This window comes from Chinchilla lanigera, unplaced genomic scaffold (genome assembly GCF_000276665.1).
Source record: "Chinchilla lanigera isolate Chin_1 unplaced genomic scaffold, ChiLan1.0 scaffold00006, whole genome shotgun sequence".
NCBI lineage: Eukaryota > Metazoa > Chordata > Mammalia > Rodentia > Chinchillidae > Chinchilla > Chinchilla lanigera.
Genome location: NW_004955407.1, coordinates 38,580,880 through 38,606,998, shown reverse-complemented (window position 1 = coordinate 38,606,998; position 26,119 = coordinate 38,580,880). Strand labels below are relative to the sequence as shown.

Below are 26,119 nucleotides of genomic sequence, written 5' to 3'. Positions count from 1 at the left end.
AGGCTCCAGAGCTCAGACCCATTCTACCAGGTAGTCCAGCAGGAATGAAGGGGTCTGGGGCATACTCTGCCCTCTCCCTCTGGCCAGACTGTCATCTCCATGGAGGATCCCTGGGTAATCATGACTATGGAGGAAAAAGAAAACAGCCTGTTGCTAAACACAGGTGCAAGTCTCTCGGTCCTTCTTTTCAATCCTGGCTTTCCTTCCAGCTATCATACCTCAGTGAAAGGAGTCACTGGTGAGGAGGTAATACACCATTTTTCACAACCCTTAGGCTGTAACTACTTGTTAGATCCTTCTTGCATATCTCTGTCTTCCTGAGAAACCACTTTGAAGATACCACCACATGTTACAGCAGCCATTGATATTTTCCTGCTAATCTGTCCATAACTCTGTAATGTTTGTATTGTTCCTATGCTATTTTGTAAATGGATGTATGTTTATTATTATGTGTTTCCTACAACAACCATTGAGAATAGTTAATGATTATTCAACTGGTCACTCATGTATAGCTCTATTTATTTTCTTTAGAAGCCACGATGAAGATCCCAAAGTATAGCACAACAACTACTGATAATCTCCTACCTCTTTTGTCTGTAACTCACCATTATTTGTCTATTTGTTTTTCTGAGAAACTATCTTGTAGATAACAATATGTAAAACAATAACCATTGATAATTTCCTACCACTTTGTCTGCAATTTGGTAAGCCCCCCTTATTACTGTTATCCTTCTTTTACTCTTTAAAATAAAAAAAGAGAAAAAAAAACATACAGAGATTTCATCTCCAAATAAAGAAAATATAAAAAGGATAGAGCTCAGTGGCAGAGTGCCTGCTTAGTGGGTTTGTCCCTGGGTTTAATTTCCAGTACTGGTAAGAAAATAATCACCACTTAGAAAAATGACATAGATTATAGACCTTTCAGATCATGTGCAGAGAAGCAAACCCAATCATCAAATCTGCAAATGTCACCAGGCATGGTGATGCATACCTGTAATCCTAGGACTCTGGGAGACTGAGGCAGGAGGATGCATGTTTGAGCTCAGCCTGGGCAATTTAGCAGTTTAGGAGACCCTGTCTCAAAATAAGAAACAGGCTAGGGACATAGCTGAGTGCAAACTGGGTTTCATCCTTTGTATTGCCAAAAAAAAAAAAAAAAGAAAAAAAAATAATTGCAAATGTCTTTGGCTAAAAAACAGCCTTTAACCAGGTATGGTAGCATATGCCTGTAATCCCAGCTATTCATGAGGCTGAGGCAGGAGGATCACAAGTTCTAGCAATTTAGCAAGACCTTTCTCAAAAACAAAACAAAACAAAACAAAAAAGGGCTGGGGATGTAGCCTAGTGGCAGAACTTTTGCTTAACAGGCACAAGAGAGGCCCTGGGGTTAAATACCACAGCAGGTATAGGGCATGAGAAAACTACAGCCTTCAAACCAAGAGAGAAGCCTTTCAGCCTGCTCAGCCACAGGCACCTCAATAAACACAAAGAAAGCTGTCCTGTACTGGACAAAGCAGGTGCCAGGCCAAACCAGGACAGCCAGAGGTCACTGTAATCTCAGCACCCACCTCACAAAAGGTATCGCCAATTTTTTAAGGACTACTTTTTAAACATCTACGCAGGACCTGCCCCACTAGGATTTCATAATGCTGTGAGAAGAATAATGCTGTGAGGAAAGTAGAATAATGCTGTGAGGAAAGTAGAATTTCTCCTTCTTTAACAGAAAGTTACCCTGTGAGTAGCATGGGATACTGCAGAGATGAGAGGTCAGTGTGAGGTGACAGTTACAGAAATGCACTTAACCACTTCACTGACTCAGAACAGAGAGTTTCAGTGCTCACCAGTGACACAGAGGCAACTACAGGGTCAGAGGCCGGATGGACAAGCCCCAGGGCCCCTAACATGATCCCCATTAAAGCACCACCTGTGTTTCCTTCTGAAGTCATCAGGGACTTAAAAGCAGGTTCCTTGTTGTTTTTTAACTAAAACCCATGATACTTTGCTTGGGCCCACAGATGCCCAATAGGTAACTAAAATCAGAACAAGTCTGACGCTCATTTTGTACCGTTTATCACCTTAACACTTTGGATACAGCACATTAATCATTTAGGAAAACTGGCAGAGCCAGGTTGATTAGCCTTAAATTTCCCTAGACTATCTCATGCCTCCTCAAGACCAAGGACACCAAGATAAAAGAGCCTCTGCAGGAACACCAGGACACCCAGTGTCTCCAGTGCCCTAAGCCTAGGGTCACCCTGTATCCCAGCACACTCTCACATGTCTGAACTGCTCCAAGCAAGTGATCCTTGTGCTGTAAGGATTCCACAGCAGCTGCAGAGCTGGCCTGGAGACAGTGATCAACCAGGCCCACAGCCCCCATGAAACTGCTGGCCACTCCTCTGTCGCAGGGCCAGTTTGACCTTCCTCTTCAGACCTGTGCCCTCTTCAGTTCTCAAACCGAAACCTTTTCCTACTCCCTTTTTCCTTTGTTGGGGGGCCAGCTTGACCTTTGTCAGAGCTGCACTCCCTTTATTTTCCCTTACTTTCTGATTCAAGCTCTTGCCTATGAATTCATGCTGAAAGCCTCCATTTTCATTTCCATTTTCAGTGAAGCAAGGGCCCCTGCTAGCTGGTGACATCAGTACTGGCCACCTCTCACCACACCAGGATCACCAAGCCCCTGGGCCTTTTTCCTTGCAATGGTTTTGCTATGGAATCTTATCCTAATTTTTAAGCAAAAGTTTAGTTTTTAAGCTTTCAGAAGAAAATTACTGAAAAGACATTTTAAATTTTAGGAATTCTTTAAAACAAGAGCTCAGTTTAAGCTTAGCTTAAGGCTTTTCTAATCACTTCTCAGCCTTTTGGCTAAGATCAAGTGTATTAAGGCTTTTTTTAGCTGGATATTAGTAACATGAGGATAACTCCAAGTAACAAGCAGCTAAATCTACAGTTTTGCTTTATTTTTTTTTACTTCGATTGATGCTCATAACCACACAGAACAAGCAAACTAACTTGTGCTTCCTTTAGATAAGTCATTCTTAATAACTGATATGCATCAGAATCCCTTTGGGTGATTTTTGTAAAATACACACACCTGGTGCCTGTCCCAGATCTCTGGAGTCAGATTCTCCAGGGTGAAAACATCCCTGAGAGATGTGCACACACTGATGGTAATCACTGCTCCCTGCAACAGTCACCGCATCTGAGAATTACTTACTTGTTACAATTCCAGCCAAAGCAAAAACAAACTGATTTTCATCAGAATCAAGCTCCTTGACGTCCCCATCCAGTGACTTCACAAAACTCTCCATTGTTTGGCCAGTGATGCTGAAAAACTTCGAAGCTTTATCCTGAAAGTGTGGAAATGGAAGTATCACAAATTTTCACACATAAAGTGTAAAAGTATTTTAGAAGTGTAGGATACAGAAGAAAGATTCTGGTTTAATTAGAGGACTATTTAAAAATCTGTTTCTCCATAAAAATTCCCATTAAGAGATCAGAGAAAGTAGCTTGGGGCACATAGGATTGATACGTTTCTATCTATCTAGCTACATATACAATGAAGTAGGACAGATTTATACAATGATGGACGTACTAGGATGCACGAACAGAAATATACTAGAAAAAATAGCTTACATGTTTTAGAATTTTTCAAACCTTTAGCAGACCTTTTTTTCAAGAAAATCTTAACCAAAACCACAACATGTAAAAGAGATGGACACAGTAAAGAAGCTCCTCTGGCTTCAAATCCTCATTATTTGGCAAAAACTTTCCGCATTTAGTTGGGGGTACTATGGTTCTGAAGAGAACTTTACAACCAAGGCACATTTCAGTTAAGTAAAATAAAAAAAAAAAAAATTAGAAAAAGAAAAGCATGCACTTAAAAAGGCAGAAGGGCACTTCCTGGTAACAGAAATACTCTAAGATTGGATGGCAGTGACAGTTTCACAACACTAGAAATTTGCTAAAAAACACTGAATTGTACACTTACAGTGGGTGAATTTAACAGTATGGAATTTACACCTCAATAAAGCTCAGAGCCTTCTAAAATACACCTAGGCCGCCCACCTGAAGTCAAATGCAACTATTTCTCTAAGTGATAAGAAATCCGCCTCCTCACTTCCACTCCCTTCACAACCCCTGTGTTCCCAGGGTCTTGCCTCAGCGGTCAGCTCCACCCGCTCACTGCATCTGCCTCAGCTGCCATGGCTGTCACATGTGTTCATCTTTCCCATCTCCCCTCCACAGAGCCAAACCAGACTTCCTGTCTAGTCCCCGTGCCCATAGCCCCGCATCTGTCCTCATTCACTGTCAGGTTAATCCTCCAAAATTCTGCTCTTGTTCTGTTCATCAAGGCCCATTTCAAATCCCTTCCCTTCTGGGAAGTTCCCCAATATATAAACACATATTTACATATGTACACACATATGTTAAAGAATATACAGCATCCAAAAAGCTAAGTATTATATTACATTACCCATGAGATAAAGTATAGAAAAGCACTTGAAACCATGTTAAACTCTTTACACCCACAAGTTAATAATACCAAAGTGGTAAAAGATCTGCAAATACCCGTGGCTGCTAGAAGACCAAAGACCTACTGCATTCATTTTACACATCCCCAGCACCAGGTCACAGAGGACTGCGCACAGTCGGTATCTGCTAACCGTCTGATGAATAAACTAGCGCAAATGGACAGCAAGACATGGACTTAGTCTCCAAAACCTCAGCAGACACACAGCCTCTCCAAGCTACGTCAGTAGCACCCAGAGAGCTGCTGGGCATGCTTACTCCTCCCAACATGGCTTTGACGACCTCCTCACTGCTGGAGACGCCCCAGAGCAGGGTGCAGGCGGTTGCTCCCATTTCTGTGCAGTATTCTGCCTGCTGCAAGAGCTGCTGCTTCGCTTCATTCAGCTGCTGCCGAAGAGCCAGTTTCTCCTAAATTCACAACAAAATAAAATCAGAAAAACAGATACTGTTTGACCTTTAAATGTCTCTACTGCATCTCCTCTTTCATTGAGATTTTGATTAAAGAAAAGAGATGCATACAGAATTATAGAAAACAGTTGCAAATGAAAACTAGCTCTTAAGAGAGTCATAATCCATATCTAAAAAGTAGACTTTCGAGTCTTGGAGAACATACAGCTATATTACGGCTTTAGATAACTCCAAAGATCTGAATCCATCCGCTAAAAGTAGAGTCAAGACAGGAGGCATTTCAAGGGGCCACCCCCAGAAAGGACCAACAGGGACTCCTGAGCAAAGCAGCAACCAAACCTGCAGTCCACACACAAGGAAGCACTTCTGCTTCTATGTAGCTCAACCCCCTGTCCAGACACTATGGACTGGAGGCAGACATAGAATAAAGGCGCTCAGGTACTCCCATGGGATTTGAGGGAAACAAATGTTGTACAAAGACTCCTCCTGAATTAACATACCCTCAGATCCTCATGAGAATATGGTCAAAAGTGCTGGTAAATATTAAATACACATCTGCGAAGCTAAACAAGGAGTAAAGCCCAGAACTAAGACCAGGAAGAAAGCTCAGTGCAGGGGCAAGAGGAGTGTGGAGGCAGCGTCCCAGGCAAACACTGACACAGCACAAGGGGACCAGGAGAGAGTTCTTACCCTTCCTCCCACAGTGTCTGAGAACACCAGAAGATAGGCAAGTCTCTGCCAGGTTCTCTTTAAGGAGAAAGACAAGAAACTGTCCTCTTGACAGCCTCTGACCATGTGAACATACCTCAAGGAATTACCTTCAGGGGGCCTGGAGGTTGAGGGGGGCCTCCCAGCCTTCCCAACTACTATCAGAAGTACCTGAAATGCCCCTGAAAGGAGACAGTGTTTCCTGATCTAAGAGACAAACTGGGCTAGGGCCTGCATGCACGGGGGCCCTGGGTCTGATCCCCAGCATGGGGGAGAGGGGACATAAAAATATAAAAATCTGCAGGGCGTGGTGGCGCATGCCTATAATGCCAGCACTCAGGAGACTGAGGCAGGAGGATTGTTTCGAGCTCGAGGCCAGCCTGGGCTACAAAGCGAGCTCAAGGTCAGCCTGAACTGCACAGGAAGACCCTGTCTCAAAAAGAAAAAAAAAATAATGAAAAATTTAAAAATTAAAACCTAAATTTTATATATACATATATATACACACACACATATATATATATACATATACATATATATAATTACTTAAGTAAAGCACACAGTTAAATTATATCAGATGTTTTAGGGGTTTTGATTGATTTTTTGAGAAATAAGTACAAGACAATTAAGAGAGAAAGGGCTTGCAGTCTCTGGGAAAAAATGTCAGACATCACTGACCTCCTCACTGGCTGGCATAAGGGGTTACAGTGCCTGGGGACCACGCATTTGGTACAGACAGCTCCACACACATATATTACATATACACATTTACTCTAGGAGAACACACGCGCTGATTCTACTTGATGAGACTTATGGACCCCATGTTTTTCCCATCCGCTTCATAAAGCAGCTGGATTCTGACTTGCCCATCAGGTGAGTGTAACTCAGTGCACTGGATGGCAGAATTCTATGGCAGCATTTCCTTTTGGAATCCAGCTGTTCTCAACATGCAAAGGGTCTGCACTGCTCTTAGTCTGGCTGTGGTGGTTCTGCAAGATCACAAAGGACGCACTGACAGTGACCAGGCAGGGCTGTCCCCACAGCCACGTGGTGGCTGCAGCAGCAGCACTGCAGCACAAGGCTGCACACACAGCACAGTAACACTGAAAGCACCTCAAAGACGACTCCATTCACAACGTTACAAGTAGGAAAACAGCAGTAAACTTCGGAAAAGGGATGTGAGACCTGTGCAGTAAATGCTAAAAGAAAGCATTACAGAGCAAGTGAAGAGCTAAATAAACAGAGATGTACACCATGCTTATGTACTGGAAGATTCAATACTGGAAGGATGGCAGCTCTCCCCAAAATGATCTACAGATCCAACACAGCCTCTGTAAATCTCAACAGGTTTTCTTTTTCTTTTTTTTTTTTTTTTTGGTATAAAGTGATATGACTCTAAACTTCATATGGAAATGCAAAATATTCAAAATATCCAAAAAATATCTGAAAATTAATGATGTTAGAGGACCAGCACTGCCTTATTAAAACAAAATGAAACTTATTATAAAACTACAGAATGCAAACCAGGGTGGTACTGGCATTAGGACAGACATGCAGATATGTGAAACACTCGACTTCCCTTCTTCCCCTCTTCCCTCCCCGTCCCTTCCTCTCATCCATCCATCCATCCATCCATCCACGGTGGTTGAACCCAGGGCACTTGCACTGGGCCACATCCTCAGCCCTTTTTAACTTTTTAAAAATTTTTAAGACAGGGTCTTACTCAGGTGTGTTAAGACCTGGAGTGTTGAGCCACCTGGAGTGTTGAGATTACAGGTGTGCACCATCAAGCCTGGATCAAACACTAATATTTATGTCAAGTGATGGTTTTTTTTTTTTTGAGACAGGGTCTTGCTCTGTAGTCCAGGCTTGCCTTGAACTCAATATATAGCCTAGGCTGGCCTTTAATTCACAGCAATCCTCCTGCCTTAGCCTCCCAAGTGTTAGGATTACAGGATTACTTAACATGCCCCGCCTATGTCAAGTAATTTTTAACAAAGGTGCCAAGGCAATTCAATGGAACAAAATGTTAGACTTTCAAACAACTTGTGCTAAAACTATATATGTAGGTGCAAAAAATTAACTAAAAATGAAATTATGCTCTTTAATGTAAAACTTCTCAAAGGAAGTCTTTGTAATTACGGATTAGGCAAATATTTCTTAGACATATCACAACAAAATCATGACCCATTTAAAAGGTTAATAATACAGCAGCCATTGATATTTTCCTACTAATCTATCCATAACTGTATAAAGTTTGTAATGTTCCTATCCTATTTCATAAATGGATGTCTGTTTATTATTATGTGTTTCCTACAACAACCATTGAGAATAGTTAATGATTTTTCAATAGGTCACTCATGTATAGCTCTATTTATTTTCTTTAGAAGCCACTTTGAAGATACCAAAGTATAGTACAAGAACTCTTGATAATCTCCTACCACTTTTGTCTGTAACTCACTATTATTTGTCTATTTGTTTTTCTGAGAAACTATTTTGTAGATAATAATATGTAAAACGATAACCATTGATAATTTCCTACCATTTTGTCTGTAATTTGCTAAGTCCCCCCTATTATTATGTTATCCTTCTTTTATTCTTTAAAAAAAAAAAAAATAAACCAAAAAATAAAAAAATAAAAAAATAAAAGGTTAATAAGTTGAACTCCATCAAAATGTCAAACTTTTTTGCTTTTTTGAAACAAAATCTCTCTGTGTGGTTCAAGCTGGCCTCAAACTCAGAGCAATCCTCCTGTCTCTGCCTGCTGAGTGCTTGGATTATAGGAATGAGCCACCACACCCAGCTCCAAAATGTCAAACTTTGACTCTTCAAAAGACATCACTGAAAAAACTGAAAGACAAGCCATACACTAAGATTAACCATTTCCAATCACATACAATCTGTCCTATGTATCTGCAAGTTCCAGGTCCACTGATTCAACAAGGACTGAAAATATTCAGAAAAAAAGGTATCTGTACTAAATACATGCATACTTTTTTGTCTTGACAAATAGTCCTAAACAATACATGTAACAGCCATTTTTATGACATTTACATTGTATTAGGTATTATAAGTAATCAGAAATTTTGATTTAAAATATATGGCAGAAGGGGCTGGGGATTTAGCTCAGCGGCAAAAGCGCCTGCCTGGCAAGCGCAAGGTCGTGAGTTCGGTTCCTGGTACCGGAGAAAAAACCAAAAAAAAAAAATAAAAAAAAAAAATAAATAAAATATATGGCAGAAAATGTATACATTACAAGCCAATACTAAACCATTTCACATAAAGAACTTGAGCACAAGAAGATCTGCATATGGATCCAGGAACGGATTCCCCTCAGATACTCAGGGATGAATGCATCTGTAAGAAGACTTTTCCCCAGATCACATAAAGACATTACAACTCAATAACACAACTTATTAAAAACAGGAAAAAATACCTCAGTAGACATTCTACTAAAGAAAATGTAAGGAGGAATAATATATATATGAAGAGCTGCTCAACATAATTAGTCATGGGGAAAATCCAGCAAACAGTCTAATCTAAGGCGGGACCCTCACGCAATGCTGGGTGAGTGTGGAATGGTACACCATCTTTGAAAAATAATCAGGCAGTTTCCCAGAAAGCAAACCACACTGAAAACTCAACAATTTCATTCCTAGACTTCATTCCAAAAAGAATGAAAACAAGTCCACACAAAGACTTGCACATGAATGCTCAAGTGGCACTATTCAAACACTGGTAACATTCTTTTTTTTTTTTTAATTTCATTTATTTATTTTTTTATTTTAAAGAGTAAAAGGATAACAGTAATAGGGGGTGCTTACCAAATTACAGACAAAGTGGTAGGAAATAATCAATGCTTGTTGTTTTACATACTGTTATCTACAAGATAGTTTCTCAGGAAAAAAAATAGACAAATAACAGTGAGTTACAGACAAAAGTGGTAGGAGATTATCAATAGTTGCTGTACTATACTTTGGTATCTTCAAAGTGGCTTCTAAAGAAAATAAATAGAGCTATACATGAGTGACCAGTTGAATAATCATTAACTATTCTCAATGGTTGTTGTAGGAAACACATAATAATAAACATACACCCATTTATGAAATAGCATAGGAACAACACAAACATTACAGAGTCATGGACAGATTGGTAGGAAATTATCAATGGTTGCTGTAACACGTGGTGGTATCTTCAAAGTGGTTTCTCAGGAAGACAGAGATACTCAAGAAAGATTTAACTAGTTACAGCCTAAGGGTTGTGACAAATAGTGTATTACCTCCTCACCAGTGACTCCTTTCACTGAGGTGTGACGGCTGGAAGGAAGGCCAGGATTGAGAAGGAGGACTGAGAGACTTGCACCTGTGTCTAGCAACAGGCTGTTTTCTTTTTCCTCCATAGTCATGATTACCCGGGATTCCTCCATGGAGATGACAGTCTGGCCAGAGGGAGAAGGCAGAGTGTGCCCCAGGCCCTCTCATTCCTGTTGGACTAACTGGCAGGATGGGTCTGAGCTATGGAGTCTCCGCTTCAGAGGGCAGACTGATCTCCGGTGGTCATCTCTGCATTCAAAGTATGGCCCAGGGGGCTTCTTAGGGCAGTTTCTCTTGAGGTGGCCTGGCTTTTAACAGCAGTAGCAGATGAATGCAGTTGTTGAGTTCTTCTTGGGGCCCCGAGAATCTCAAGTGAGCCATCTGGGGCAAAAGTCACTTTTTGCAGCTTTTTCTCTCCAGCCTCCCAGTGCACTGGGACTCCACAACCACTTAAAGTGTCCTCTCCCCAACCATCAGCACAAGCAGCAGGAATCTCGGTGCAGACCTCTCCTGAGCTCCATGTGCTCCTCCACTGCAGTCTTTACTGTCAGGGGAAGAACGGCTTCCAGGGGGTCTCCCCAGGTATTGCACAAGGTCCTCCCGGTTTGCAGCTTCGGAACGGCTCTCGTGACCCCAGTCAACTAGACCTCTGAGTCTTCGGGCGTAGCCTGTATTCTCATGTTCTCTGAGTCCTTGTTCAGCAGCTGCTCCTCCACTGACTTTGGACCTTTCTGGTTCTCAACAGCAGGGGCAAGAGTGACCTATTGTGTTGCATGTATTCCCGGGGGTTTCTCCATGTCAGAACATCCGCAGGCTGCCCAAGTTATTTGAGTATATATCCTGCCACAACTTGTCCTGGCTGCTGGACACAGAACTGCAGGATTTAGTGTCTGCCTGCTTTGGTCCCATTCCTTTCTACACCCCTATTTCTCCCTTTTGGAATGGGAATCTTTACCCTGTATATTGACAGTGTTTAACTTTCTGATTTTTATATAGGTCACAGCTGTTTGCCTTGAGTCTTAAAGAATATTTTGGACTTGAACTTATTAGTAATGCTGTTACACATTGCTAAAACTGGTAACTCTGAGAGATAAACTAAATGCATTTTGTATAGAGACGCACATGAGTCTTTTTGGGGCCAGGGACAGAATATTATGGTTTATATCTGGAATGTTTCCCCAAAGCCTTTTGTGTTCAGAGGTGGGGCTTTTGGAAGGAGACTGGATCATGGCGCACTATTCTCATGAATGGATTAATCCATTGATAAACTCTGAGCTAAATGTGTTGTTAGGAGGTGGGACCTGATTAGAGGCAATTCATGGGGGTGACTAGAAGAATATACTGTATCTCCAGAAGGGTACATCTGCCTCCTTAGCCCCTTCTTTATCTCTCTGGTTACTGACAACCGTGATGTAAGTAATTTTCCTCCACCTAGGCCCTTCTACCATGCCATTTCTACCTCTCTAATCTTTCCTCCTTTAAGTTTTCTAACCTCTCCTTTAAGTTGTGGGTATCAGGTATTGTGTCCCAGTAATGCAAAAATGAAGAAGAAAAGAAAATCTCAGCAAACTAGGAATAGAGGGGGACTTCTTTAATTTTATAGAAAGTATATACAAAAAAAAAAAAAAAACCTTCTGGCTAAATTCATACTTAATGCTGAAACACCAATGCTTTCCCCTGAAATCAGAAAAAAGTCAAGGGCCCAATCTCATCCTTCTTGTTCAGTGTAGTACCAGGGTTTCCAAGCAGCACAATAATAGAAGAGAACAAAAGAAAGGTATACAGAGCAGTAGGAAGAATCAGAACTATATATCCTTATTTGCAGAAGCATAATTCTTGATGCAGAACCTACAAGAGAACTCCTACAACTCATAGGCAAGTCCAGCAAAGTCACAGGATATAAGAAAAACCCACAAAAAGCAACTGCATTTCTATGCTAACAATAAAAAAGTGGGAACCAAAATAAAAAGCCCAATACCACTTTCAATTGCTCCAAAGAAAATGAAGTACTTGGGGAAAAATATAACACAATATGTATAGACTATGTATTCTAAAAATTAAAATGCTGGTGAAAAACATTAGAGACAAATAAATGGGGAGACATGCTATGCTCATGAATGAGTCAGCACAAAAAAAAGATAACAATTCTCCGCAAACTGATCTATATATATGCCACAATTCTGATTAAATTCCCAGCAAAACATTTTGGGGCACTAATAAACTTATCCTATATGTGGAAAAAAAACCAAAGGATAACTAGCTAAGACAAAAGTCTGTGATCCCTGTTCAGGACTGCACGGAACATAGGGTAGAACCCTGGAAGCTCATTTTAGACTTGAGGAACCAGGAAAGAATCCAAGGGTTAGGATCCTAGATTAGAGTATTGCTGGTACATACTTTAGTGTCAGGGAACGCGGAGACGACTGAATCCAGCATGTGAGGAAAGGTCAGAAGGAAACGGAGTCAGTATCAGGAAGAGCTGTGCTGTGTGGGCAGCAGCAATTCCCAGCCCCCAGCCAAAGGCTCTGAGCAAAAAAGGCTTTGTTCCTGGCTGTTGCAGAGCTGACTGCTCTTCCTCAAGCAGCCCCTCAGTTGGGTCAGTTGGCGAGGGGAGTCAGGACTGGATGTCTCCTCATGGTATGCAGAGCTGCCCAGGACAGAGTCCTGGCAGTAGCCGCCTTTGAACCCTGGGAACGGAAGGTTCCTCCTTGATGGCACAGGCACAACTGTCAGAGAGCAAAGGATCGCTTCAGAAGGACTCGCTGCCACTTGAAGGTTTGACTTCACTAAGCATCTGCGCCAGGAGCTCTGTCATGCTGGCCTGAGTCACCTAAGTGTCAGCGTGATGACAGACGGTGTGGGTTCGCCAGTCTTCTCTCTGGGGAGCTGGTGTCCCAGGGCTCACCATGGTCCCGTGCTTTCTGTGGGCTCTGTTCTGGTGGCATGCACCTTTCAGTCAGCACACCAACTGCCTATTTTTTGCTATGTGTATTTTTATGTTCTGTATTTTGATGTATTAGGAAAGAACTGCTACTTTTATAATAATAAAAGGGAAGCTGTTGCCAACATTAGTATAATGTTTCAAGAAAATTTTTAAAGAAAAATTAACTCATAGTATAGTTCAGCTAAGATCAGAAATGAACTACAGATTTTGAAAGAATCCTGAAAGTTTTGTGCTTGATACCCTACTACGTATGAGTGCTCACTTCAAATAGGGAAAAATCCTGGGGTTTGAGTATTGCTTCTTTACAACAGCCTTATCTAGGTATACTTTACATAACACCAAATTATTCTTTGGTAAAGTTTGATGGTTTTTAGTAAGTTTACAGTTCTACAATTATTCTACGCAGTTTGCTTTTTGTTGTTGTTGTTAACATAGTTTTGAGGAATAAAGCTAGAGATAAACAGTACAAGGCTACAGCAAACACTGCCACCCAAGAGAAATGGCCTTGCTACAGCCAACCTGCAGCGGCTTCATCTGTATTCACCCAGCTGAACTACTCAACAGGAAACCTGACTGGAAATAGAAGGCAGTGTAGGCTAAAACAGGCCCATATTTTAACTGAAATCTAAATATCAGGGCAATAATAACACCCCAGAGAGCTGAAACTACACTACCATGGTCATTTCATCCTTCAATACTGGCATTTACTGGCAAGGCTTATTTTTAAGCATTGTATCTACAATGCCAGTAAAACATCTATTTTCCCTTTGCCTACTAATTTAAAAAAAAAAAAAAAAGGAAATCTAAGATTCTGCTCAATATAAGCTTCAATCTTAAAAATATCTTAGCAATTTGAGGAAGGACAGGATCGATGGGTTGCATTTGTCACATTTTTCAAATTCCTTCTGACCTGGTGGTCAAATTCTTCCACAGCATGAAATGTTTAGTCTGAAACTTCCCTGATGACCATTTCAGTTTACTGTGATCTAGATGGAATGTGGCAAAGCTAAGTTTCAACTCGAAGGATGCAACGTCCGACCTAACTCAGGCCGAAGAGCACAGCCTCTTCCTGTGCTGATCGGCTTGCTCAGGACTCAGCACACACAGAGGCCCCGAGACCCTTGCAGACACAGAGACTCAGGACTGCTCTGAGGCGAGTAAGCAAAGGAGATGCAGGCTGGCACCAGGGAGCGGGCCCTGGACCGGCCCCTCAGCCCTCCTCCAGGGAATATTTGCGGAGACACCTGTGGGGACAGCTACTACCACCTGCCAGCACACAGCCAACTTCTAGCACACACCAGTGGCTATCATTGACACTACCATTTTATTATTCAAGAACAAATATATACATGTCCTCCCTTTTTTTTTTTATTGGAGATCAAACACAGGACCATTACACTGAGCTATATTCCCAGCCCCTTTATTTTTTATTCTGAGCAGGGCGGTCTCACTAAGTTGCCCAGGCCAGCTTTGAACTTGCAATCGTCCTGCCTCAGTGCCTCAGCTGCTAGGGTTATAGGTATGTGCCACCATGACTGGCATGAACCCAAATTTTACAAGTGGCAGAAAACGAGATGTAGTTTTATGGAAACCAAGAGGAAATAATTTGCCACCCAAAATATAAAAACATTTCAAAGAGGTATTATAGCTTCTAATACTGAAATAAAATATAATCAGTTATTTGTAAAATGTCAGTAAGTAATACCTAATTATACATACTTGTGATTTAATATACCTAGCTCCAATGTAAGTCATTCTATGCACAATATTCTTCCCTAGATTCTTATTTTATTATAAGCCTTTATGTTTTGGAATGAACTGTTTTAAATATGAAAAATAAAATGTACCAAATGAACAATCTACATGCTAAATGGTTACAAAATCCAACTGCTCACCCATCTTCCAAAGCATGCAGAATACACACATTTAAAATCACCATCTTGCTGGGATATAGTTCAGTGGCACAAGCACCTGCCTGGCAAGCACAAGGTCCTGAGTTCAATTCCCAGTACCAAAAAGAAAAACAACATATCACCATCTCTTGAGGATTTGGGGAGAAAATGTAAGACCTGCTGCTCACGACGGCAAAGGTGGCAAACCGGCATGGCTTTCTGGACACGGCTGAAGAGCCTGTACGGGCTGCCCTACCTGCTTCTCCCTTCCACTGTCGGCCTGCAAGGTTTCCAGGCGGGCTTTGAAATGCTCACAGTCCAGTTTTAGCTGTTCCAATTCTTGCTCTTTCATTTCCAGGTCTACAAAAAGGAGACATAACATTTCTCAAGAAGACATAAACCACAAATCTCTCCTAAGCATCCATTTACCCTATCTTCCCTTAGTAAAGCCTGCACAGATTTCTTAGGTCAGAATATTCATGTTTCTGACGCTAACTGTCCCAGAACAACCAATATTCTTGAAGTCTTTTTGCTATGTTCTTATCAGTTTTTAGCCCAGAGCAGAAAGGACTTCTTTGTTGCTTTGCTTTGTGCTTTGATGGCCTCCCTTTACTGCCAAACGTGTACTCAAGACTTCAAGAATGTGTTATTTGAAGGGCTGAAGGCAGAGCTGAGGAGCCCGACTGTCTCGTGGCACAGACTTGTATCTGCTCTGTGAGAAACAGAAGGCAGCTTGGCACGGAGACGCTGCCAGCAGGGCTGATTCACAAAGTGAGCCCCCCGCCCTCCGCCTGGCATATGGCTCAATGGAACAACTGCATAGCAGTCACCAAGGAGGCAGCCCAGAGCCCAGGATGAGAGAACACCACGGCGAGGCGGGGAACTACATGCACTACTTCCTCCCCACTACATTCAGGACTGGATGAGGCAAATGGCCAACAAAATCCCCAAAGGCAGCCACATCAATAAGTCCAAGTTATCAACTTTAAACATTATGCTATTGAATACCAACGGTCAAAGAGTAGGCTTGGGGACATAGCTCAGCGATGCAGCGTTTGCTCTTTAGAGCTAAGAAATCATCTATTTTATGCCATACACAACAGATAGCCAGAGCTGAGGGAACTAGTGCCACGAGCTAACGGTGTGACTTCTCTCACCGGAACATCAGTGCATCGGGACAGTGGTTCCCAAGTTTAGTGGGTCACCTGCAGATGTGGGTCCTATCCACACAATTTGGAGTTCAGGGGGCCTGGGGTGAGCCTGAAAACTTACTATTCCTAACACGTTCTCTCAGGTGAGGTGGCTGCTGCCAGTCTGAGAACCACGGAGGACAGCCTGGTCCCTCCTCACTAGGGAAGCGAAAGGCACACACAACCCCAACCCAGCACCAGCCATGAGCTCAGCCACAGCGCTGCAGAGGTGGCTGGGGCAGGGGCCACGATGAAGGCAAGGGCCTCTACAAGCAGATGCCTGGGAAACAGAACCGTACTGTACCGCCAGGAGAAAAGCTAACAAAGGTGCAAAGGAGAGGGTGATTTACAACCTCGGGGTCTGAGAAGGCAGGTGGAAGCCCAATAAGCAGCCTGTGAGGACTCTTAGACCTGCACAGCATGCCCAGAGCTGACAGCAGACACAAGGAGTCTCTTACGTCTTCTGGACACCCTGCCCAGAAAGGAGGAGTAGACCCTAAGTCAATAACCAGACCACTTAGGAATTATGAAACTGCCTGGGAAAAACTTCTCTTATAACATATTCTTTAGGAAATAGAATGAAGTCACTTTGGGCTATTTCTCGGCTGTTCTTTTAAGATACCTAATGCTATGACATGAACTTTGCCATAATTATTTTGTCCCACTAATCCTGGCCATCTAAGAAAGAACTATTAGTGGAGCACCATGCCTTAAAAATTAGTTAAAACTATGCTGTTGCATACTGGTAACAGTGTTAAATGAAAACACGGTATTCACATTTACACACACACACACACACTAGAATATGTATGAAATTTGTACCATACAATAGTCACAGATAAAAACAAAATGAAAAATGGGCTAAAATAAAATTAGCAGCAGTTTGCCCAAGCGTGGTAACACACACACCTATAATCCCAGCACTCTGGAACGCCGAGGCAAGAGGATCAAGCCCCCAGCCAGGCCACTAGTGACCTACTGAGAATCAATTCTTAAAATAAAAAATTTAAAAAGGGCTGGGCATGCAGCCCAGTGCAAAGGCCCTGGGTTCAAGCTCCAGTACAAATATAGACAGATACAGCTACAGACAGAGATACAAGTATCAGTGGTTTAAAATTTTCTTCACAGTTAACTCTTAAAGTTTGCTTCTACTATTAAACTACATATTATTTGAACATGGTAAAGAAAGAAAATTGTACTTCTACAATTCCATGTAGCATGTACTGTAGGAATTTTGACTACCCAAAAGACATTTGCTCCATGGTAATTCCATGCTCTCTTGTTCTGTGTAGTTGTGCAGAATCTTATTGTGGGTTAATTCACCAAAGCAACAGGGTCAAAGCAAAGCATCCATCAACAAGCAAAGCCATAAAACTTCAGGTCAGTGGTGAGGGAGGCCACACCCACCCACACAGACCCTCAGGGAGGCGACAGGTGCCTTTCCACTGTGTAAGGCTGCCACCTTGTGGCCAGAAAAGAGCAATGCTGCCGCCTCCTTACAACTACCGTACTCATTGTCAATCTGGCTCACCTTCCACCATGAGAACAGAGATTTTTCCTGGGTTTGTGTTATGCTAGGCCCCAGGTGCCTAAAAAAGCATGTGGAATGTAGTCAGCACTACCTAGATATTTATCTCATTAACAAACTTCATTTCTTTACATTTCCTCATCTTTGAACAGAGAAAAACACAGGGCTATCCTTTAGTTTTCTATGGGTCACATTCTTCTGTGATAAGGATGTATTGTTTCTGCAGGTTTTCAAAAACCCAGGACAGAAATACTACAGACAGTGAATGCTATACATGGTCAAGACATCCTCTTAGCAAGGGCTGCTACCCAGCCTACCCTGTGCTTCAACTGCTACTTCTTAGTACTCAAAATGAAGGTAAAATCTCAATCCGTGTAAAGTGAAAGAGGGCTGGACAGATGAGCTGCACAGCAATCACCCAAGCTACACACTCTTTCAAGATCTACGCATCTTCTCCAACTACAATGTTTCTTTGGTAGTGTTTTCAATAACATGAGGACTGTGCTCTTTTAATGCTTACCTTATTTACAAGGAGGGCTCAGAGCTGTAAATGAGAAGCAGGATTTCTAAAACACTATCAAACAAATTAAGACTATACAGAAGGGATCAATTTTTCCTACCCTTTATTACCCGCATGTTTATAACAAATCATCAACTGCCTTAAATTAATATGAAAATGTGTTTGATCAAAACAGCAGAAAGTCACAAAATAAAAACACAGGCTTTTTGTTTACAAAACCACAACCATGAACTTTTACCTTCTTACCATTCTTATTACCCTCTGACAGGTTCATAAAAGAATTCAGAATATGCTACTGGTAGGCTCCATCTCTACTTGAGCTGAGATTTAGCAGTGTAGTAGTTTCCTGGGGCTGTTCTAAGCCTCAGATTGGGTGGCTTAGAGCAACAAAAATGTTGATTCACCAGTCTGGAGGCTACAAATCCAAAATCAAAGTGTCAGCAGGGCCACACGCCTCTGCTATCTGGAAGGGAAGGGTCTTTCCTTGCCTCTTGCACCTTCTGGGAGCCCCAGATATCCCTTGATTTGTGGCAGTGCCTTTCCAGTCTCTGCACACACTTCATGTGTCCTCACATGCATCTACATCCCAAACTCCCCTTTTATAAGGACACGTCGCATTGGAGCAAGCTTACCAGGATGGCCTCATTTTAACTTCATTACCTCTGTGCAGACCCTATTTCCACGAAGGTCCCATTCTGAGGAAGCAGGGACTACGTCTCAACACATCTTTTGGGGGGACTTCAACAGGCTGCAGGACCATCTGCTCTATGTGGGCCTCATGAATCCCTTCCAGCTGAGAGGCATTCCTACTCACACAGCTTCCCACAGCACACAGCCCGTCTCCAGAATGATTCTGCGTCCTTCACAGTCCCCACAAATAATTCCAATGATATTTTACATTTTCATGGGAGTACCTTGTATTTGAGTGGGCCTTCCCACTTGGTAAACTACAGTGATCGCCATGGGACATTCTTCACAGGTTTCAAAATATATTGAAAATCATAATATTCCACAATTCATCTTATCAAAAAATACACCAGGTAAGGCTTAAATGCATTTGAAATAGGAGTGCCCATCTAAACCAAACATGGTAGTTAGCTGTCGCAATTTTTAAACAGGGCCAGGGATATAGCTCTGTGGCATAAGCATCTGCCTAGCAAGCACAAAGTCCCGAGTCTGATTCCCAGTACCAAAAAAAAAAATTTTTTTAAACAAACCAGTTAGAATGAGAGCACAAAAACGGGGTTTCTTTTCTGTTCTGACAAAAATCTGCATTCAAAACCACATTTCTTGCTCTAACATAAAGGCCACTGGCATCATCTTTTATAAAATAAGGAAAATGTATGGCTAATAAGAACCTGTCCCATACTGGCACTGCCAATGAATGTGGCACTAGCTGGCATCACTCTTTTTTTTTCTTTGGTATGAGCTGTGCAGTTCAGGCTGGCTTTGAGCTCACTTTATAGCCCAGGCCGGTCTCAAACTCCAAATGACTGCTGGGATTACAGGTATGCGCCACTACACCTGGCTGTCCTCTCCATCTTGATGATCTTTTGCCGCCTCTATCCATAGGCCCGTTTCCACTTCCCCCTTCTCACCCCCGGATTCCGGGAAGTCCCCATGGGCCCTGCAAGTGTACTCTCCACCTGCTCTGTGCCCCAGCGTTGGGTGTCCACGTCTAACACACTTGGGCTCCTTGCCTGCTGGCTTCCTGGTAGAGGTGGGCAGTGGGAGGCCCTATGAGAAACAGGACAGGGTGTGGTGGAGTGACAACTGGTGGTCAACTTATAGCACCCAGCTGAACTGAACCAGTGTAGTGCTGGGTGTGGGAGCCCACCTGAGGATTGTTGCCAGCAGCATGAGAGGCAGAACTGGAGAGGAAGAAGTTTAGAAGCTGTGGGAGCTGCTGAAGCTGTAGGGAGCTGTTGGTCTTTCCTGGAGGACCTTGTCATGCTGGCTTTCCTGATGAACTCAGCTGTTCTCATCAGAGGAGGAGCTTGGGACCTTGTTGTCACTGAGAATGGCTATGGTTCACTTTGGGGGAGTTCTGGTTCTCACTCTGAGCATCACTTCCTGGGGGAGGATGGTTCACTGCCAGGCTCCTGGAGAAGTATGTGACATTGGCATACCTGATGGAACTTGGCTGTTCTCATCATCAGAGAAGCTTAGGACCTCAATGTTGCTGAGGATGGCTGTGGTACCTTTCATAGGAGCTCTGGTTTTTACTTTGATTGTTGCTTCCTAGCTCAGTGCAGATGCCTCAACCTGCTGGCACAGATCCTTTATCCCGCTGGCACAGACTTTCTAGCTTCCACCACTGACCTTTGGGCTTTCCTAGCACAGATCCGTGAAACAGGCCTGCATGAGACATTGTCGTGGGCTGTAGGGTTTCAGCTAGACGCATGCAGGACATTGCCGTGGGATCCAGGCCCTCAGCTGAATTCTTTGGTCTCTGTGTGGACAGATTTTTTGGACTCTTTATGTATATGACTCTTTGGGTGACTATTATAAAATAATTATCTTATAAATTATGTGCCCTATATTGTTCCCCTTGTGAACCCTGACTACAACACAGGGCAAGATGGGCCAGGATGCTGGCCTCCTTGCCACATCCTCCCTTCTGGTGAATGGTGCTGCTGCCAGCATGTTCCCTGCACCACACACCTCTCCTCAGCAACTCCAGGCATGTGCTCCACCAGGCAGTGCTCCACTTGACCAGGTCCTGGGCACCTCCTCTGTACCTGTCAGTTCCCGGAGCCCTGCCCACACCTCTGTAAGTCTCCTTTCCCTGCACTCCATTCCTGTGTCCCAGCCAGGACATGGACTGATACCCTCTCATCTGGGAAGCTCTTGGAGCTCACTCTGTCACCCATGCTTAATGGCCTTCTCTGTCTTATACTTCTATGGACCAGTAACAGTTCTTCCCGGAGCTGAGACAAAGGTCCCCCTTGCTTCTCATTACTATCAAATGATCTCAAATACCCTTTCAACACTTTTTTTAGACAGAGGCTCACTATGTAGATCAGGCTAGCCTTGAAATCCTCCTGTCTCAGCCTCCCACCACACCCAGCCCAATGAACACTTTAAAAATCACACAGTACAGTGGTTTTCAAATCCCATGGCTATGAACCCAAGGGACTGCCTTAAGAACAGTCACAGTTTGATAAACGTTTGAGTCGTGTTTCCATTTTACAATGTTTTAAAAGGGTTTTTTGGGGAAATAATTTCAGATTCACAACATGTTGCATGAATAAAAATAATACAAGAATACCCTTATTCTTTTTCTCCAGCATTACCTAGTATTTGCCACTCTTGCTTGCTATTTAGAGAGCTCTTCCCTTCTTCTGACTACTTGAGGGTTAATTATGTACTACAGCCCTTCGCTCCTAAATACTTCAGTGACTATTTCCCAAAAATAGAGATGGCAGCTGGGTGTGGTGGTGCACACCTGTAATCCCAGCACTTGGGAGGCTGAGGCAGGAGAATTGCTGTGAGTTTAAGGCCAGCCTGAACTACACAGTAAACTGAAAGCCAGGATGAACTACAAAGCAAGGCTCTGTCTCAAAAAAACAAAAAATACCTGGTACCAGAAAAAAAAAAAAAAATGAAAGAAGGAAAGAAAAAAAATTAAAAATTAAAAAATAAAAAATAGAGATGTCTTAGACATCCATAATGTATAGTTATCAACTTCAGGAAAATTAATATTGATATAACATTTAATCTACCACCAAGATTGAGATTTTGAACCACAGTGCCATATTACCCTGGATAGCATTTTTCTTCTTCAAGTATAGGATCACCTAGTCATCATATATCTTCAGCCCCCTTTAATTTGGAGCTTCTCCAAAGTCTCTCTTTTGTTATGACATTACATAATATTTTTTAAACAATTCATAAGCCAAGACAACACCCATGGGGGAACTTCCGTGCTATGGATTTAGAAGATCCATTTTTCCACCAAGAGCAACTTTAAAAAGCCAACTTTAAAAACGACAAGACTGTTTAAAGGTCTCTGAGGGCTACAAGACAGGCAGATCTTGGGGAGCAAGTCCCAGAGGAGGACAGCGTCTCCCATGTAGATGAGCCCAACATTTCAGCCCACTCTTATCTGAAGCCTCTGCGTATTTCAAAGCAACACAGGCAAAGAGACAGCTAAACTAAGCATTCAATAATCCCATGAAGCTGAGGAAAGAAACACAGGGCCACCAAGACAAGGGTGGGCCATGACCCTGGAGAAAATGGAAACAGAAAAACAAGCGGGCATCAGCACCGTTTCTCCCAAGGCACTCGGCAATTGGTGAGTGGTACTAGCGAGGCTGTGGAAGCAAGCAGTGAAAAGAGGCCAAGAGGCCAGGCAGAGCTGTAACTGGACTCATGGCATGAAAGGAGGAGGAAAGAACTGGCAGCCAAGGCTTGCCAAGTGGGGGAACCCTGGTACCCTGTACCACCTTGGAAGAACCGATACATCACGAACCAGTACAGGCCAGCTGGAACTGAACAGAGCCATCCATGGATCAGCTCAGCCTGTGCCAAGGTTAAGGTGACCAACTCCCTCTAAAAAGAAGTTCCTGTAGAAGAACAGAGAGAAATACCATCATTAGAGTCTCACTAGTTTTTATGTGGGAAAAAAAAATCTGTTAACAAAAATTTCACCAGGCCTAGCAAGAGGAAAAGCAGACAACAGAAGCAGACTCCACATGTCCTCCTTCAATGCCCCTGGCCACTGTGGTCCTTTCTTTCTCTCAACGTGGGTATCGTGGCTGTGTCTAGATGTCCTCCAGAAGCCTCACGTGGTCATGGTGGGGCTTTTCAGAGGTGGCTGGATCTAGAGTGTGTGATGCTGGGATTAAGGGTGTGTGATTACTAAATTAGTCCACTGACTGGTTTGGCACAGCTCTGGGCATGGATAATGGGAAGGCCCACTCTGGGTATGGTTGGCACCATACAAAGGGCAGGTAGCCTGGAAGGGATAAAAGGGAGAGGCAGAGGACTGCTGCTTCCTTGCTGCTTCGCTGCTTTGCTGCCTTCCTGCCTTGTGCCCACCATGAACCGTCTCTCTTCTGCAATGCCCCTCTGCCATGTCACCCTGCCTTGGAGCCAACCAGCTATGGACTGAAACCTCTATAAACTGTGAGCCCAAATAAACCATTCCTCCTTTAACTTTGGGTATTTGTCTCAGCAACAAGAAAACAGTAACTAAGACAACAGGTTTCTAGTAGCATGTGAGCCTCATAAAACTGCAACTCAGAAGAGAGAAGCATGAAGAGAGGAAAGGCTACTCCCTCAGGTCAAACATGTGGCCAGGAAGAGGAGAGAACAGTAGACAGACAGGGGTCTTGCCCTCTGTTGTAGTTTGGGGTTTTGCAAGGAGCACAGTACAATTCAGGACACACATTTTATAAGATTATTTTTAACAGTCATCTGAAGAATCACATACAAAAAGGGCAGGAAATCTGCCCACACACTAAAGATCAAAGAATCCAGTTAAAGGCCTGAATCCCATGGCAATGTCCTGCATGAGTCCAGCTAAAGACCTAGAGCCCATGACAATAACCCCTATAAGTCCAACTGGAGGCCTATAGCCCACGACAACATTTCATGCAGGCCTGTTTCATGGATCTGTGCTGGGAAGACCCCAAGGTCAGTGGTGGAAGTTTAAACAAGTCTGTGCCAGCGGGATGAAGGATCTCTGCTAGCAGGCTGAGGGATGTGCACTGGAGCCAGGAAGTAATGCTCAAAGTAAAAGTCAGAGCTCTCCTGAAAAGTACCACAGCCATCCTCAGCAATAGCGAAGTCCCAAGCTCCTCTGTAGATGAGGAAAGCTGAGTTCCCATCAGGAAAGCCAACATGACAAGCTTCTCCAGGAGACTGAACCGTGTACCATCTTCCCCACCTGGAGCCAGGAAGTGAGGACCAGAGCTCAAAGTGAGAACCAGAGCTCCCCTAAAGTGACCAGAAGCCATTCTCAGTGAAAACCAAGTCCCACGCTCCTCCTATGAGAAAAACCAAGTTCATATCAGGAAAGCCAGCATGACAAGATATTTCAGCAGAATAGCTCAAGAGAACCAGCAGCTCCCTAACAGCTTCCCAACAGCTTCTACCAGCTCCCAACAGCCTTTCCTCTTCTTCCTCTCCAGTCCTGCCTCCTGTGCTGCTGGCAACAATCCTCAGGTGGGTCTCCCACACCCAGCACCAAGCTGGTTCAGTACAGCTGGATGTTTCAAGTTGACCACCAGCTGTCAATGCACCACACCCTCCCAACTCACACAGGTGGTTTTTTTGTTTTGTTTTTGGTACTGGGAATTGAACTCAGGACCTTCTGCTTGTCAGGCAGGCACTTATGCCGCTGAGCTATATCCCTGGCCCTCACACAGTGAAATGGGAACAAAACCATGTTTTCAGCAGCAGCACAGGCAGTACAGCATCTCATAGGAGGAGAGCTTGTGACCAGGTACCAGGGCAAACAGTGACTCTGGGCCAAAGCCATTTCCAGTGATATGCAGTCTTTGAGGCCACATATGGTCTTGTTTAGGTCCCGAGGTGGGAGTGGCTTTGGTGGTGTTCACAAAAGTTGGGTGGCCTCAACCCTCACAGCAAGGAGCAGCTGCTGAAGCCCTGAGCAAGGGAACAGCGTGGTCAGATTGGACTGTCAAAAATTGCACAGGCTGGTGATTAGGTGGGGGTATGCTGCCTGATGCAAGCTTGGGGATTTAGGCAAAACATGGTGGTGGAGATGGAGACAAGCTTATAAATCAGGACACATCTCCAAGACAAAATGCACAGGGCTCACTGGTGACAGGTTTCCAGGAAAGCAGTGAGGAGAGACAAGTGACTCCAAGATCTCTACTCTAGCAGACAGCACTCTGAGGAGACTGAGGCAGGCCAGTGTGAGGTGAAGAGAGATGGTTAACATGAGTCAGGTGTGAGAAAGCCAAAATTACCTTGCTTTCTGAGGAAACGACAATCTATCCTGCCTTTTGGCAGGCTGGAATAGCAGAGACAGATAAAGCCAGCTGCACAGGAAAACACGTCTCCCAAGGACACTGCAACTGTGAAGTGTCACAGTGACCCTTTCCCTGACTCCTAAATTCTTGTTCACTGAGAATCTTCAGTCTGCGTACCCCAGACTCAGAAACTGTACTATTTGAGATTTTATATAAGAAGACACCACTCGCCTGTAGAGTCACCATGACACAGACAGGCAGCCTTGATTTCCCACTTGTCACAGAGTGGTAATTAAGGGATCTCCTGTCTATTTGAATATTGTAGTTTTCAAGCAAAAGTCCTCGACCCACTCTCCAGTCAGACTGACATTGCCTCTTCACACAGAACTCTACTTTATTTCCTTATCTGCCCTGCCCCAAGTCCTGTGACAATTCTGTCCTCTTCTTTGCTCGGCAAGATGCCTCTCAGTTTCTCTTCTGTCTGGTCTTCCACGCTGCAATAAACCACAAACCTCATCTTGTCAAGACTTCAGCTCCATTCCTGGTAGCCTCGGCCTGACGAAGTAGGACAGACATTTAGAATCTGAAATAGTTTGATCCCCAGCATATTCCATCCCCCCCAAAAAATGTGAAATTATTTTAAAACAAGTAAAAAAAAATGCCAACTAGGAGAAAGAGAACAGGGCCCTGAGCTTGGAGAAGTTAGGGCTAGAGATAAATCCAGCAGCCCCTCCCTTCAAGATGGTAGCTGAAGCTACCCTGCACCAAAGACTTCCTAGGAAGAGTCATGGAAGGGAGAAGGGTCCTAGGCCTGGGCCTCAAGCAACTGTACTGTCTGATCACTGCTGGGCAGAGAATGGCAAATGAGCAAAGCAGAGTGACAAGGCATCACCAGACAGAACACAGGGAAAGAGGTGACAACACAGCCTGGGGAAGGTACAGGACTACAAGCAAAGACCTCCCAGTCCTACTGCGGAGCTCCTCCTGTGTAGCCCTCTGCGTGATTTGGCCAGGGGACTGAGCTCCAAACATTAACTCATGCTGACTCATGAGACCCCAATATAATTTTCAGAATGCCAGGTCATCACTTTACAGTGAAATGTAACGTAAGAGCAGGCTCACTTACTCTGCCACCAAGT

At 43.5% G+C, this 26,119-nt stretch overlaps 1 protein-coding gene across 4 annotated transcripts in view; it reads right to left on the bottom strand.

The window, feature by feature from the left end:
* Positions 1-26,119, bottom strand: part of Hsf2bp (heat shock transcription factor 2 binding protein) — a 94,467-nt gene that overhangs the window by 64,931 nt on the left and 3,417 nt on the right. For 3 of the 4 annotated variants that reach the window (XM_013504964.1, XM_013504957.1, XM_013504978.1), the window contains exons 3-5: positions 15,055-15,158; positions 4,792-4,941; positions 3,218-3,350 (exon numbers count right to left, since the gene is read on the bottom strand). In XM_013504964.1, the coding sequence (XP_013360418.1) occupies positions 3,218-3,350; positions 4,792-4,941; positions 15,055-15,158 (387 nt within the window). Of the gene's footprint in view, positions 1-3,217; positions 3,351-4,791; positions 4,942-15,054; positions 15,159-22,510; positions 22,605-26,119 lie in introns of all 4 variants that reach the window. The other variant, XM_013504972.1, reaches the window with a different exon arrangement.